General features: G+C 43.0%; 2 protein-coding genes across 5 annotated transcripts; both read right to left on the reverse strand.

The window, feature by feature from the left end:
* Window positions 1-1,505: 1,505 nt before the first annotated feature.
* LOC100840209 (pentatricopeptide repeat-containing protein At3g54980, mitochondrial) lies at window positions 1,506-7,612 on the reverse strand. Of its 4 annotated transcripts, none has more exons than XM_024459018.1 (7): window positions 4,954-7,612; window positions 3,398-3,545; window positions 2,980-3,125; window positions 2,836-2,880; window positions 2,625-2,717; window positions 2,471-2,545; window positions 1,506-1,788 (listed from the first exon to the last, which is right to left on the reverse strand). In XM_024459018.1, the coding sequence occupies exon 1, from the start codon at window positions 7,506-7,508 to the stop codon at window positions 5,076-5,078; it is 2,433 nt and encodes an 810-aa protein (XP_024314786.1). In that variant the 5' UTR covers window positions 7,509-7,612; the 3' UTR covers window positions 1,506-1,788; window positions 2,471-2,545; window positions 2,625-2,717; window positions 2,836-2,880; window positions 2,980-3,125; window positions 3,398-3,545; window positions 4,954-5,075. The 4 variants fall into 4 exon arrangements, with proteins under 4 accessions (XP_024314786.1, XP_010232013.1, XP_014754968.1 ...); XM_010233711.3 differs by having other exon boundaries at window positions 3,272-3,545; XM_014899482.2 differs by lacking the exon at window positions 3,398-3,545.
* Window positions 7,613-8,217: 605 nt separating this feature from the next.
* Window positions 8,218-11,768, reverse strand: LOC100822436 (tRNA (cytosine(38)-C(5))-methyltransferase). Its single transcript, XM_010233713.3, has 11 exons — window positions 11,590-11,768; window positions 11,375-11,485; window positions 10,720-10,813; window positions 10,523-10,641; window positions 10,318-10,440; window positions 9,716-9,932; window positions 9,527-9,619; window positions 9,277-9,371; window positions 9,064-9,144; window positions 8,922-8,986; window positions 8,218-8,785 (listed from the first exon to the last, which is right to left on the reverse strand). The coding sequence occupies exons 1-11, from the start codon at window positions 11,644-11,646 to the stop codon at window positions 8,710-8,712; spliced, it is 1,131 nt and encodes a 376-aa protein (XP_010232015.1). The 5' UTR covers window positions 11,647-11,768; the 3' UTR covers window positions 8,218-8,709.
* Between the last annotated feature and the right edge of the window lie 2,489 nt (window positions 11,769-14,257).

Raw genomic sequence — 14,257 nt, forward strand, 5'->3', positions numbered from 1 at the left:
ATCCTGATTGCACCCTTTCGACCCAATTATTTGAACATGTGCAAAAATTGCCAATTTGACCACCCTGTCTCGAAATCTGGCTACGCCACTGTACAATGCTGCCATACCTGGCCGTCGTCCAGAGTATGCCAACAAGTTAATTCAAAAAACCGCACCCCTAACTTGTCTGCGGCGCCCTGTGTAACGCTATTTTATTTGCATTATCCCCACAATACGTTGTCTTAAAATTCTTGCTCAAAACAACGGCGGTGGTTGTGGCGGTGACGCCGGTGAGGACGGCTCTAGAAACCTCGAAAGTCATATCTCGGCCAGAATTTGTGTTTAGCAGTGCTAAGGCCCTGCGGAAGTGGTGGTGGTTCCCTAAGCATGAAATCGGGCCCCAACGGGACAACAACTAGGTTGGATTGGACAGGACACGGTGTGATGACGTGCGATGGTGGGGTTATGCCGGCATGGCACGTTGATGGGGTTGGGTCGAGGGTTTGGACTGAAAGGGGAGTAGAGAATGTGCTAAGGGCATCTCCAAAGGTAAACATGCCAAATGAACATGTTATCCGTCCATTGGGCATCATGGGCATGTCATCCGTCCATTTGGCATGTGTCCACACACATGCCAAAAGCTACTTTTGCTTTATTTTCGTGCCAATTTGCTTATGTGACATGTCCGCTAACAATGTCTAAACTTGCCAAACCAATGCCAAATTTGACATGAGTATAGCATGTTCGCGGATAAATGGACATATAGCATTGATTGGGCAAGCCATGTTGGGTTGGTTTTTCTTTTTTTTATCCTTGGGCAAAAACGTACGGATAACATTGAGTTGGCAAGCCCCTTGGAGATGCCCTAGGCAAGTGTAGGAAGAGGAAACACGTTCGAACCTGTGTTGTAACTAACCGTTTAATAGATGTCATGTCAAAATGTCAAATATTTATCCAGCCTCAAGTAATGAGAGCAGAGGAGGGAAGCAAACAAATTCTGAAGGTTGAATAAGGAGACTTTTCGCATATAAACCTGTTTATGTACTCACAGTTAAGAAATGCTTTGAGGAACTTCATGAAAAATAGTTACTAAAAACAAACTAAGATCAATGATACATCTTACGTATGTGCAACATAGTAGACCCAGTTTCAGATGCAAATTCTTGACCTGCCCAAACTCCCGAAAACTATTGTGAAGGTCATCTTCCTGAGCTTCTTGGTGAACTCCAGTAAGTAACCAGTGCAATCCACCTTTAAATGGCTGCGCAGAAGACTTTGGAGATGGTTTCTACATCCCTCCAGGTCCAAAGAAGTTCCAACCAAATAGGTAATGCTAATGCAGTTAGTTAAGTTGTAGTATGTATCATGCATGGATTGTTCTTTTGCCCTGGTGACCAACAAACAAGTAGATGGCAACAGGAGGAAAAGAAAAATGGCACCAATTCTGTGCCACCCCCTCCTAACAAGGTCCCCTTGCTCCCACCAACACATACATGGAGGACTAGAAAAGAAAAAGGCTCCAGAAAGAGGAAAAGGAGAATAATGTCACATCAGAGTTTATGTCATTTACTTCTCATTTCGACATAGTTGGATCCCTTGAAATTCCAGGGAGAAAAAAAATCAAATCATCATCTCACTCCACAAACTATTTTATTAAAACTAAATATTTAAGCTACCTACAAGTAATCTCTGTAGAGTGGCAGATTATACATATGCAATAAATCTTCCAAACTACACAAAGCAGAGGCTCTGATGATAAGCTTCATCGTATCAAACTTTGATAGAATTTTGTCACCAGCCTCCCAGGTTCTGAGTACAAAGATACATCTCAAAAGATCTATTTGATGTATAATTGCAATAGAGATACATACACAACAGATACAACCAAGTGGAATACTAAGACTTCTAAATAGCAAGCAAGTGTTCTGTTCTACATTTTTTTAGGACTGAAGTACCACATTTCAGAAAAAATGGATTCAGAAATAACAAAAAACTAATAGCAGAGTTATCTTAGTCACGTTACAAGGCTGCATTACACGTTGCATGCCCAGCCCTCTGAAATTTCTGAGTACCTACTATCTTTACTGACATCATTTATGTGAAACTCGGTTCAGAGGAACTCTAGTATGACGTAGCATAGTGGGTATAAATTACAGGGGCATCTGCTTGGTAACATCGGAAAGAGGCCCAACTACAGAAATTTTCATTCCTTAATATAGAAAATTAGCACTCTGCATATGACAGATAGTATTTCCATGCTTCCTAAAAACAAATTGCACAAATGCTAAAGCAATATTGTTAGTAATAGAGTATTGGGTGATTCCAAACTAGACTCCCAAAATGCTTTCAAAATCAGGCTTTTCACTCTTAGGGAGAGCATAGAAGACCGAAACTGGAGGAACACCTATGTTTATACTATAAGCTGAAAACAGTTGCCTATGATACCATATGATGATACGAATGCAACTTCCTTGCAAAATGGAAATTTTACCTAGAAGGAAACCATCGTCATCTGTCCAAATTGGGCCATACTTAACCAACTTATGGATCTTCTCAACACATATATCTGTAAATCAATCCATAAAGATCATGGTTCCATGATTTCATGATAGAACTATTAAGTCCACAAAATCCAAGAAGGATACCTCTCATTTGTTTTTGAAGGTCGCAGGGAATCCCTCTCTTAATTCCATAGTGCTTAGGATTCTAGTATGGACCAACGTTAGGAGTTATGGGAACTGACCATATCACCACGACGGTCATACATGAAAGCATATCACCATTAGGATAAAGGAAATTTAATGTGATGCCAAACAGGACAACCATCAAATGACATATGCAAAATCATTTCATTACCTGATTGTGTGGCTCCATGAATCACAAATCTGAAGCCTAAAAGTTCTGCACATAATCAGTTTTTCAACCTAGGGCTCTTACCCTGCAATTCCTTTTGCCATAACTAAAAAAAAGAATGCATATGAAAGCTCACATAGAACGTACCTCTTTCGAGTATTTCTATGTTTGACAGGGTCATTACTAAATGCCCAATCAACACTTATTATTTGTGTAAGAAGCTCAGGTCCATTTGATGCTTTTATTGCAGCATGAGCTCCTTTGAAGTTCCCGTATTCAACCAGAGCATATCCCTGCATAGGGCAAGTAAAATCAAACAGGGATAAAAACTGGTTAATAGAAGGTGCAAACGAAATACTGCTTTTAATATATAGAAGACAAATTTTGAAGGTTGAGACTTTTCACATATAAACTTATTTGTGTGGCCTGTGTTACTCACAATTAAGGAACTCTTTGAGGAATTTCATGAAAATAGTTACTAAAAAAAGACCAATGTTATATTGGCACCAAACACACTAGACAGCTGCGACCCAAATTCAAATGCAAGTTCTTGATTTGCCCATACTCCCAGAAAATATTGTCAAGGTCATCTTCCTGAGATTCTTGGTGAACTCCAGTAACCAGTACAGTCCACTTTTCAATGGCTGTATAGAAGACCAAAACATGCATGGACTCGATTAATGACAACAGTTATCTTCATAAGATGGGAAATTCTGCAAGGAAACAAACAGTGTAAAGGACAAAGTATGTGCTACTGAAATTGCAATGGTATCATTAATTCGATGGGCGGGATCTGCAGAAAACCACATCACAAAAAGGAGAAGGGATCAGTCACTTGCGTAGCAAAGCAAACAAATCGTGCAGGTTAACGTAGGATCTGTGGCGTGACACCAGAAGCCACTGGCGGAGATAGGGGGACCAGCAGGGGCCCTGGCCCACGCCTAAGATTTAGAAATTATGCTTAGGTCCCTGTTTTTTTATACTTATAAGTACTATAAGCTTCTCCTCGGGCTTGTCCGTCGTCCTTATAATTTTTTCCTGCCTCCTCCCCTGCCAGCAGCACACATCAGCGGGTCGAGGCTTGCTTCTGCTCAGGCTCGTTCGTCGTCCATGGCTACCATAGCTCGGGACGGGCGTGCCATGGCGGCGGCAGGCAAGGACAACGCGATTCCAGCACAACTGACCGCAGGCGGCAGCAGCAAGGGCATGGTTGGCCTTGTCACACAACCCTACCCTGGCCATCACTCTTGCGCTTCCATCGCCGGTTTGCTGGACATGGAGGGAGCTGACGTCGATGGTGCGAAGGAAAGCATCGCTGGAGGGCTGGATCCATGGCGACTCCTTTGCTCGCCGCTCTCGTCGCCTGGAGGGGAAAACACAGCCCGTTTGGGTCCGTGAGGTCATCGCCGACTAAGAAAAAAAGACATCCGGATAACCCGAGGAAGAAGGAAAATCGAAATGAAAGAAGCCAAGAATAAGTGTCTAGGCGACGGGACCGACAACCTGTAGAAGCTCAAGTCGGTCGAGGGGGGAAAAAACGAAAACCAGCGTTCCTGGTTCTCTTAGGAGGCGCTAAATTGTTCGGCAAGTTCAAGTTATTTGTCGTGTCCTGAGCTTTACTGCTACACCTAGTTCTATAATAAAATTAAGAAAAACAAATATATCGATAATACATTTTCGTAATACTAAGTATACTGAATTAAAAAAATTGCTGCTCTATCTTTTTTAGCAAGAACATGCCCACAGTATCATAATTGTATTTAGAGAACAGCCTAATCGTTTTAGAAATCCTATATGCAACAGTGGCAGTCAAGTTTTTATAACTCTACGTGCAGTACATGTCAATACTAGCAGAGGGTTTTTTACCGGCTGGTCTTATACATGCAGTGTCCCAAAACTTTCAGTGCAAGAGAGATTAAAACATAGGCATGCAGACTCCCTGTAACACGCAAAGACTCTTATTTATTGCCCAATCCTTGATTATTGACAGCTGATTTCATGATTAAGAGCACAAGGATAGTACTAGAGAAAAAATAGGGGCCTTAAGAATTTGGGGGCCCTGTGCAAGTGCACATCCTGCACAGGCCCCCGATACAAGCCTGCTCATATCCTAGTGCTTACCGTTGCTTCCATCTGGCCTGTCTAAGATTTCACTTACTTAAAGCACAGTTCCCAACTCAACATTGCCATGCAATGGAAGCTTCAATCTGCTCAAGCCAATTTTCTCTTAAATGGCAGAAATTTTAAATCGGATTCAGCACATCAGCGCAATTGTCAGCTTCCAAAAATTTCTTGCTAACCAATATGTCATATGTTGTATCATCTGGCTGAATTCCCATGTTGAGCATTTCATCATGCAGTCGGAATGCTTCTTGCAGCTTACAATCACGGAGGTATCCATTTATCAGCATGTTATAAATAAAAACATTAGGGCGTACATCTAATCTCCTCATTTCTTCCAATAACTTCTTAGCACCATCAATGTCTCCACTGCGGCAAAGACCATGTGTTAATGCTGTGAAAGTGAAAGCATCAGGAATGTAACCCTTGGCCATCATCTCTGAGTACAGTTCCAAAGCAAATGCTACATTGCCATCTTTTGAGAAACCATCAATTAAGGTTGTGTAGGTTGATGTATCAGCGACTATTCCTCCTTTGATCATGCTCTCGTAGAATTTGGAAACTTCTTTCATCATGTTCAAATTCTTGTACCCGGTAATTAAACTATTGTAGACAACAGTATTCGGTGCTAAACCATCTTTCAGCAGAATAACAAGAAGTTGCAGTGCATGAGACATATTACCCTCTTGGCAAAACCCATTTATTAAAGCATTGTATGCAACAATGTCAGGTTGAAGGCCTCTGCGCCTCACATCATTTAGCATTTTCAGTGCCATATCAGAACAACCGGTTCTACAGTAACCATCAATGAAACTGGTATATGTTATGATGTTGGGGGGCAAACCTTTTTCACGCATCTGCTGATACACAGTGAATGCTGAGCCCATCATACCAGCTTTCACAAACCCATTTATGATACTATTGTATGTCATCATGGTCGGGATAAAACCTTCGCTCATAAAGCTCTTCAGCATTCCATCAACTTCACAAACTCGGTCAACCATGCAAATGCCATTTATGAGAACGTTATATGTATAATCATTGCAAGAAACTCCATTCTGCTTCATTTCATCAAGGAGGGCATAGGCGTTGTCAAAATCCTTCTTAGCGATATACCCCCTCATCAAAGTTATGTAAGTTACAACATTAGGTTTGAATCCTTCCATAGGCATCTCTGAGTACAATTTGACAGCTTCATCCATGCACCCTTTCTTACAGTAACCCATTAACAAGCTGTTGTATGTATTAATAGACGGTTTCACTCCAGCTTTTTTCATCCTATCAAACAAGTTAAGTGCTTCACGGAGCTTGTGGGCCTGACAGTGCCAATGGATTAGATTATTATATGTAAAAACATCCGGTAGCCCAGAATCAGCCATCTCCTCAAACAAGCATACAGCATCCTTCCACCTTCTGTCATTCAAGAGGCCCTTGAGAACCAAACTGAGCTCAAATGTGCTTGGCAACAACCCTTGCCCTGTCATCTGACGACATAGCTCATAGGCCTTCTGTGTCATGCCCACTTGATCACAGCCTCTGATAAGCACCCCATACATCACCTTAGTGGGTACTATGCCATCCTTCAAAGTCTCCTTGAATAGATTCAGTGCGTTCCCAACCTCCTGTCGCAAGCAATATCCACGCATCAACGTCGTCGCGACAATCACATCCATTTTCTTCCCAGCATCCCGCATCTCGTCATTCACCCGCAGTGCCTCCTCCATCCTCCCGGTCTTCACGAGCACATCCACCATGGTTCTGTATGTGAAGTCACACGTATCAAAACCCACCTCCTTCATCTCCCTCAGCATGCGCAATGCACGGCCGCCGTCCCCCAGTTTGCATAGAGCTGTGATTGCGAGGGCATACACACGCTGGTCAGGATCGATTTCAGCACCGGGCATTTCGTCGAATAGTCTGACTGCGTCCTCGTGCATCCCTTCCTTTAGGCAGGCGCTCATCAGCGCGTCGAACATCCAAGCGTCTACGCGGTAGCCCCTTCCTCGCATCTCCATGAACAGTGCAAGCGCGTCCTTGGCCGACGAGCCGCGCGCCGTCCTGATGAGCAGGTCGGTGCGGGACTTTATGTCCGGGACAACGCCACGGGCGACCATATGCGCGTAGGTGTCGGTGGCCGCGCTGGGGAGGTCGGAGCGGGACAGGGAGGAGAGGAGGCGGCTGAGGACGGATACGTGGGCGGCCGCGACGGGGGAGCCGGTGGCATCAGGGCCATCGGCGGCGGAGAGGACGACGTCAACGAGGACCTCCGGCGCGAGGCGGCCGTCGAAGACGGCCGACTTGAGGAGCCGTAAGACGCGCGGGTGAGAAGGGGAGGAAACGAGGAGCGCACGGAGGGTGGAGATGAGGTCCCTCACGAAGGCGGTGCCGCGGGCGGGGTTGGAGAAGTGGGAGGAAAGGGGATCGGCTGGTTGGGGCGGTGTGGAGGGAGAGGATGTGCCGGCGGCGGCGGTCGTGCAGAGGGAGCGCCATTGAGCGCAGAGGGAGCGGCATGGGAGCGCGGGCGATGAGCTTCCTCGGAGCCGTGGTGGGCGCATAGTGGCGGAGAGGTGAGGGTTTGGGCGCAAGGATGCGATGCAGCTTCAGGGGCGGCTGCTCGCCTGCTCGGTCATCAGTCATCAGTAATTCAGAACTCAGATGTACCGTGAACCGTGGCGGCGGGCTGGCTAAGAAGCACGTTCGTCAAGGACTCGTTTGTTATGCCGATCATTAACATCGTTATCGTTAATAATTTGACATTATTATTTGGCTCGGTCAATAAGAGCCCGCAAGTTCTCGTTAAGCTCGTTAACATAATTAGATGGCATGTTGATTTAAATTTTTTGTCATGACATATTTGTTTGGGATAAAGTTTATCAGCAAACAAAATATATCAGACACCGAGCAAAGCTATAAAGGTTGGAAATAACACAGCAAAAGAAAAATAACAACACGGTTCAGTAGCCATTCACAAGTGATGTACGAGACAAGCTCGCTGACGAGATTTCGCCGAGCCCGCCCGTTAAGATCATTAAGCTTAACAATATGAAAAGCAAGTTTGGTTTGGTTATTTAGTTAACGAACCGAACCCTTAACGCGATCTTTCAATAAGATTGTCAAACTTCATTGCTCAAGCTCAACTGCTGCGTCTCCTCGCATAGGTTCTTTTTGCTAGTCATGCTGCCAATTTGAATGGTACAGACTACAGTGTTCGTGGGATCATTGCAACGTTGGTGATCATGAATGGAGAGCTCGAAATTCAGAGAATAATTCGATGTCTGCACTGTTGGCTATTTATCACGGGGGTTAAATGTAAATTGTTCACGTTGAAAGTTGAGGCAAATGCTCACAGATACAAATCCTAAATATCATCATAGCTCAGATTACAATTCAAAACATTCAATTTGACAACATAAACACAGCAGCAGCCTCCCAGGATGATGGTGTAGGCTACATCCGCGGGGGAGCCCCGTTGGTACATGGCATGCTGTCGTGGATGCAGCCTTCTATTCACTGTGCTACATCATCAGCGAAAATTGACAATAGGTTCTCCTCAAACTCTATGAAACTGTAACGCAACATTAAAATCTTTCGGATGAGCATGGTCAAAACCCAAAACAAAGCAAAGAGCTATGCAAAAAGTATGTGATGGATAACATATCGTACTCAAAACTCAAGTACGGCAAGATCTTGACCAATATCAGAAGGCAGTCCGAAGTGCTGCTATGTGAATATCACCTGCCAACTAATTGAAGTTCTCTATTTCTCAGAAAACAGATAGTGCAGCAAAGGAGCCACAACCGCTACGCTCAGACTGTTACCCAGCATAGCATACCTACAAAATGAGGACCTCATAAGCCAAGCCAACCATTCAGGCAGTGCATTCTGGTTTCTCAAACCATGTTTCATTTTCCTACATGGATCACGGCTAAAATGTAGCTTTTGGAATTCACATCAGAGGGAAAACTTACTGTTGTCTGAGGCTTATGTGATCTGGAAAACAGAAACTCGAAGGAAAAGAATGCAAATTGGCGACCTGAAAAATTACGAACATCACATGCTATAAACCATAGATAACAGAACTATGTAAGCATGTTATGAGCAAGCATATACCTCTCTAGGGGTGAAAAATCGAAGCCTCAACTCATTCAGTGAAGAAATTTCAAGGTTCTCTTTGGGAATTGGTTTGAGGTTCTATAATTTGAAGAAGATTATAACAAGAGAAGGAATCGTTAAAATTTAAGAGGTAACACCAGAGCATGAGCGCTGTAAGTGATTGAAGACTGAAAACAAAGACTGACAAAAGATTGTAAAGAAGAGCCTTACTTTGGATGTAGCCAGTAGGGAGCCTGTGCCCTTCACATACCGATAATAACTTTTAGTAAAACAACAGCACCGCTTTGATTCTGGGTATACAATATCTTGGACACAGTCAAGGAGTCACCGACTCACCACAATCAAGCATAAGTTCACAAGAAGGCATCAATAAAATGTACCAGAAAGCATTGTTTAGAAAATAAAACTATTACTCGGTTATTAAGATTAATAGTCTCAATCAAGAAGGAACTAAGGATACCCATAGCATTTCCCCACCGTTCAATCAAGTTTAGTGGAACTATATAATCCTGTGAAACCGTTTCGCTCGGAGTGCATCCATCAGCCTCCTTAACTACACAATAGATGGTGGTGTTAAAACTGTCTTGGTGAACATGCTTCTGCAAACAACGTCATGGAATTCAAATACAAACTGTAGGCTTCAACTTACGATTACAGGCAGAGATGGTGCCTGAACAATCCTGGTCGCCAATATTGATACTTTGTGTTTCAAGGAAGTCTTTTATTGACCTACATGCTATTTCCAGCTCATCTTCATTCTGGTCATAGCTATTCTGAGTTGTACTGTTGAATTTTAGGCATGTAGGTGTCCAGAGCAACTTTTTATTCGCTGATGCATTTTGAAAACACATGGATTCCTGTTTAGCCTGTAGATAAATGACTGTACTGTTAAATATCTACATAATTGTTCTGTTCAAGAATAAACGAACTCTTGTACGACCAAATAGTTGTATGCAAAGTTTTCCAGGAACTGCATAGTTTCTCATTTCTGAAGAAAATGGATAAACTCATATTTCCTACAGGAGCTATAATATTTTCTAAGTGCTTGGATAAACTCGTATTTTACCAGTTCTATCCAACATATCCTGAATCTCCTCATGCTCATTTTGCACATTTGGGAACGTTGAAAGTAACAAATAATTGAAATGATAACAGAAAATAAGATTCATGACATGTCATGACTAAGATATGCCAAATGAGTGAAGTGACTGGTTATAATGAAATAAAAGGCACGATACTCAAAGTCCTTACCAAACAGAAGTAGCGTGGTCTAGAATATGGGACACCAAACTGTAAGGGGCTTAAGATGAATTCTTGTGTGTTGAAATTGAGAATTGAGAGGACCTCTAGCAACTGATCATGCGTATCAGACACCTGTCAGGAGCAATTCATACTAATTGAGGTTTAAATACTAAAGTAAACAACTGTGATTCTGACAAACTGAGTTTAAGCCAACCTCAAATCCGACAACATTTTCCACAAATAACACCTGTGGAGGAAATCTCATGTTTGACATGAGGTTAAGAATCTTTATGAATGAAAACGCTCGAGCATCAGCTGAATGCTTCTGAAGTCCTACATGATAATCCACCAGTAATTATATTTCTATAAATTAAGCAGATAATGTTAAAATGGACAATTCCAGAAGAAAACCTTGTCGTGTGTATGGTTGACATGGAGGAGAAAGAAGCCATGCATGTGCCTTGTACTTGTCTAGGTCACTAGCAGTAAGTGTTTGAATGTTTCCCTGCAGTGACATAACAGTGCATGTAGTTCAGTAGAAGTTATTCCATCATTTCAGGAACTAGGATGTAAGTAGAATGGTGAAGGTCTAGAAGATAGTTTACATGAGCCAGATGCACAATTCATAACTATTATGGCAATGATGAAAGCAAGTGACACCCTGTTTCGCTGCAAAATAAATGGCGTATGCCTTGATTTATGTATCTGAACACCCCAACCAGCCCAATTCAGACAGTCTTGTCGTGTTGTCAGTTCAAAAAAATACACCAAGAAAAAATCCTACTAATTAAATAACAGTATACATGAGCTATATCTGCATACAACACCAAGCATGCATGCTAAGAAGTGTAGTTGCAGTCTCTAAGTATCTGAAGGTGCAGTTAAAGTTCTGAATCCTCACTGCTCATCGAAGATAATATCGGAAATAGGTACGAACTTTTCTAGTCTAAATGTTCGCCAATCACCACCACAAATCAGTAGCACCTAACTCAACAAGAAACCTTCGGCTTTGACCAAGATTCAGAGTTTCCGAGGGCTTAGAAGTTTTTTGGGGAAGGGAGCGCACCTGGCAGGGGCGGTGGCCGAAGTTGTGCTCATAGACGTCGTTGGCGACGTCGTTGATGTCGAACGCCTCCACCACCTCCGCTTGAACGCCCGACGCCGTCAGCGAGTACCGCTGCGACCACAGGAGGCGCCAAAACAAAACCCTAGTCGCCGTTAGATATGCGCCGGGATTAAGGTGCCGTATCGGATGTAGAAGGAGGACGAGGATGTGAGTACCATGCCGCCGATGCCACTGTAGAACTCGAGGACTCTCCATGGGGGCGGCGTCTCCATTGCGTCCGGTGATCGTGCGGCAGCCGGCGGCTGGTCGGCTGGTTCTCGCAGGTAAAAAAAAAGGCTTCTGCAGGTACACAGTGGATGCTCAAGTTCTACGGTTCAACCCTCTGTTGAGCTTCAGCCCGACTGCCCGACAGCCTAAGGACCGAACCGTTTCGGACTTTCGGTCGTCCATCCAAAGTTCCACTAAATTTCTCACGCTGCACATTTCAGTAAGTAGCCATTTCAATCTGTAGATAATCAGCCCTCAGCCGTACATGTCACCATAATTTCCGGTTGTCCAATAGAAATCGCAGATGAATTGGTTTGTCAATGCGGTAATTTATAATTTCCGATAACACGTTATTATTTTCTGAAACTGGTCTGGAAAGTTACTCTGGTATAAAACATTGATATAGAGAAAACAAAATATATTTTTGTAGAAAAAATGTTGTGCATAAAAAAGGATTGATGATGCAAACGGGTTCCTGCGAAAGGCCCAAGTCCAGTTCAATCATCGATTTTTGAGCAAAATTTTGAATAGGAGATTTCATAACTGAAATAGAAGTGTGTCGTTCACACGATCTAGTTGCATCCCTAAAAAGGATGCATTTCCAAAGTGTAGCTTAAGGGGCAAAATGTAAAAACAACGAACATCGTATTTGCTCTATTATTTGAGAAGCTTCTTTTGAATTTTTAAAGTGCTTGTATGAGACGAGAGCAAGTTGTGCGTTTGAAGATTGGAAAATCCACATTGACTTCGGCAAAAGGCATGCAACAATGTAATTCTCTAGCGTTGAAGAGCGAATTATCCAAATTTCTCTAACCTCGAGATAAAGAAAGGTAATGAACATATGTTGCTTCTAACATGAAACTCCATATTTCAGTAAGAAGAGTGATACTACTGTTTATTTTGCTGAATTGGAACCCCAGATGTTCGACGGAACTAGACTAAATTGGAACATGCATACACATGGCAGTGGAGTATAAGAACCATACCAAATTGAACATGCATACACAATTTGATGGCCTATACACTCTTTCTTGACATGTTTACAACATTAATATACTTGCAGTGTCACTATAATTAGACGACATATCTAGTGAAAACACTCATTCAGTGCAAACTTACAAACGATTTTGTGAGGCATCGGATAAAAAATGCATGGTTCAGATCAAACTGGAAATCACAACAACCACCTAAACTCAATGATAGGGGGCATGTGCACAAGACCGTTTAAGCGGTTGGTGGGACCGTGAGACTTGCACCTTTGATCTGATGTGTTCTTAATCCAGTAACTTATAATAGTACTAGTTTGCAAATTTGCATTGAATATGTGAGTTTTATCTGATACGTCACCATAAAATTATCCCCTTGCATTGTCCAGTGTACAAATTCTTGTGGCAAAGCTCGTACTTAACAAAAGTTTTGTGCAATCAACAATCATCGTTGTATATAACTAGTATGATGCATGTGCGATGCTACAGAACCATCTTACATCGCTAAGAAACTATAGTGCTATCTCTTGTTTGACTTTTACCACAACCATTTTTGCTTTGGTGAAGGATTGGTGGCAGCGGTCTGTTACCTTCAGACTACATCACTTTTTTACTGCCCTTTTTAACTTTACAGAGAGTAACTCTCGTATAAATAAGAAACTGAAAGTAACCGAATTTAATGCCCCTTTTTTACTTTACCAATATAGAGGGGGCGAAGGGCAGGAAGGCCGAGACAGATCTGATCGTGCCCAGTACCTAGCAACTCGTCGATGTCGTCCGAGCCTGATCCATCACGCCCGTTGCCCAACGACTCGCCGGACTTCTCTTTCTCCTCTTCCCCACTAATCCTTCCTGGCGAACTTGGCTACCGGAGTGTTGCACAATCCACGACAGCCATGTCCACCTCAACCGCAACGCTCTGACTTCCTCACGGATGACGGTAGAAAAGTGCCAAGGCTAGGGTGTTCTTTATAACGACGTCACCCTCTACAGGTGAGAGAAGAGGCAGAGTGGTGATGGGTGGGCTGGGGCAAAAGGAGGCACTGTGTACAGTGCGGCGACTCTGAAGGCGGGAAGAACGAGATCCAATTTTCTGATACGGGGGTGTTTGTTTCCTGGGATCAAGGAGGAGGGGAGATGACCATCCATGGACACTTTTGTTTGCATGGATAAACACAATTAGGATATCCCTTTCTTTCTTTCTTTTGTTGGAGCAGATGACTGGTCCTGGTCATGTTTTGGTATGGGACGGTGAGTTTACCACTCACAAGTAAACTGTAACAAGAAACAAAGTCTTCGATACAGATGGAAAAGCCAGCCCCACATTGAAAGGGCATTTCTCTCCTAAGTGGTTTTGGTGGTGATGACAACGTGTTTTGTTATCTAATCTTGTGCTAAGCATTTCAGGGTTTATAAAGAACTCGACACAAGATGATTTGTGGACCCTCAAAAAGGAAAGAAGCGTAGTGATGTTTAGCGGGTTTTTCGGTTGATTTGAGTCGTAGGACATCCGTACTATTAAGAGGGAATCCACAAGGGAAGGTAACGGGTGAATCAATTTCACCTACACATCTACACAAAATTGCACTCACTAAAAAGCCTACCCAAAAAGATATGAGAAGAAACCATA

This window comes from Brachypodium distachyon, chromosome 2 (assembly GCF_000005505.3).
Source record: "Brachypodium distachyon strain Bd21 chromosome 2, Brachypodium_distachyon_v3.0, whole genome shotgun sequence".
Taxonomy (NCBI): Eukaryota; Viridiplantae; Streptophyta; class Magnoliopsida; order Poales; family Poaceae; genus Brachypodium; species Brachypodium distachyon.

Coding starts and splice junctions, on each gene's coding strand:
- LOC100840209 (XM_014899482.2), bottom strand. CDS start 7,508: ATGCGCCCACCACGGCTCCGAGGAAGCTCATCGCCCGCGCTCCCATGC.
- LOC100822436 (XM_010233713.3), bottom strand. CDS start 11,646: ATGGAGACGCCGCCCCCATGGAGAGTCCTCGAGTTCTACAGTGGCATC. Junction 10,441..10,522: donor AAAATGTTGTCGGATTTGAG/GTTGGCTTAAAC, acceptor TGCTCCTGACAG/GTGTCTGATACGCATGATCA. Junction 8,987..9,063: donor GATTTTTCACCCCTAGAGAG/GTATATGCTTGC, acceptor GTAATTTTTCAG/GTCGCCAATTTGCATTCTTT.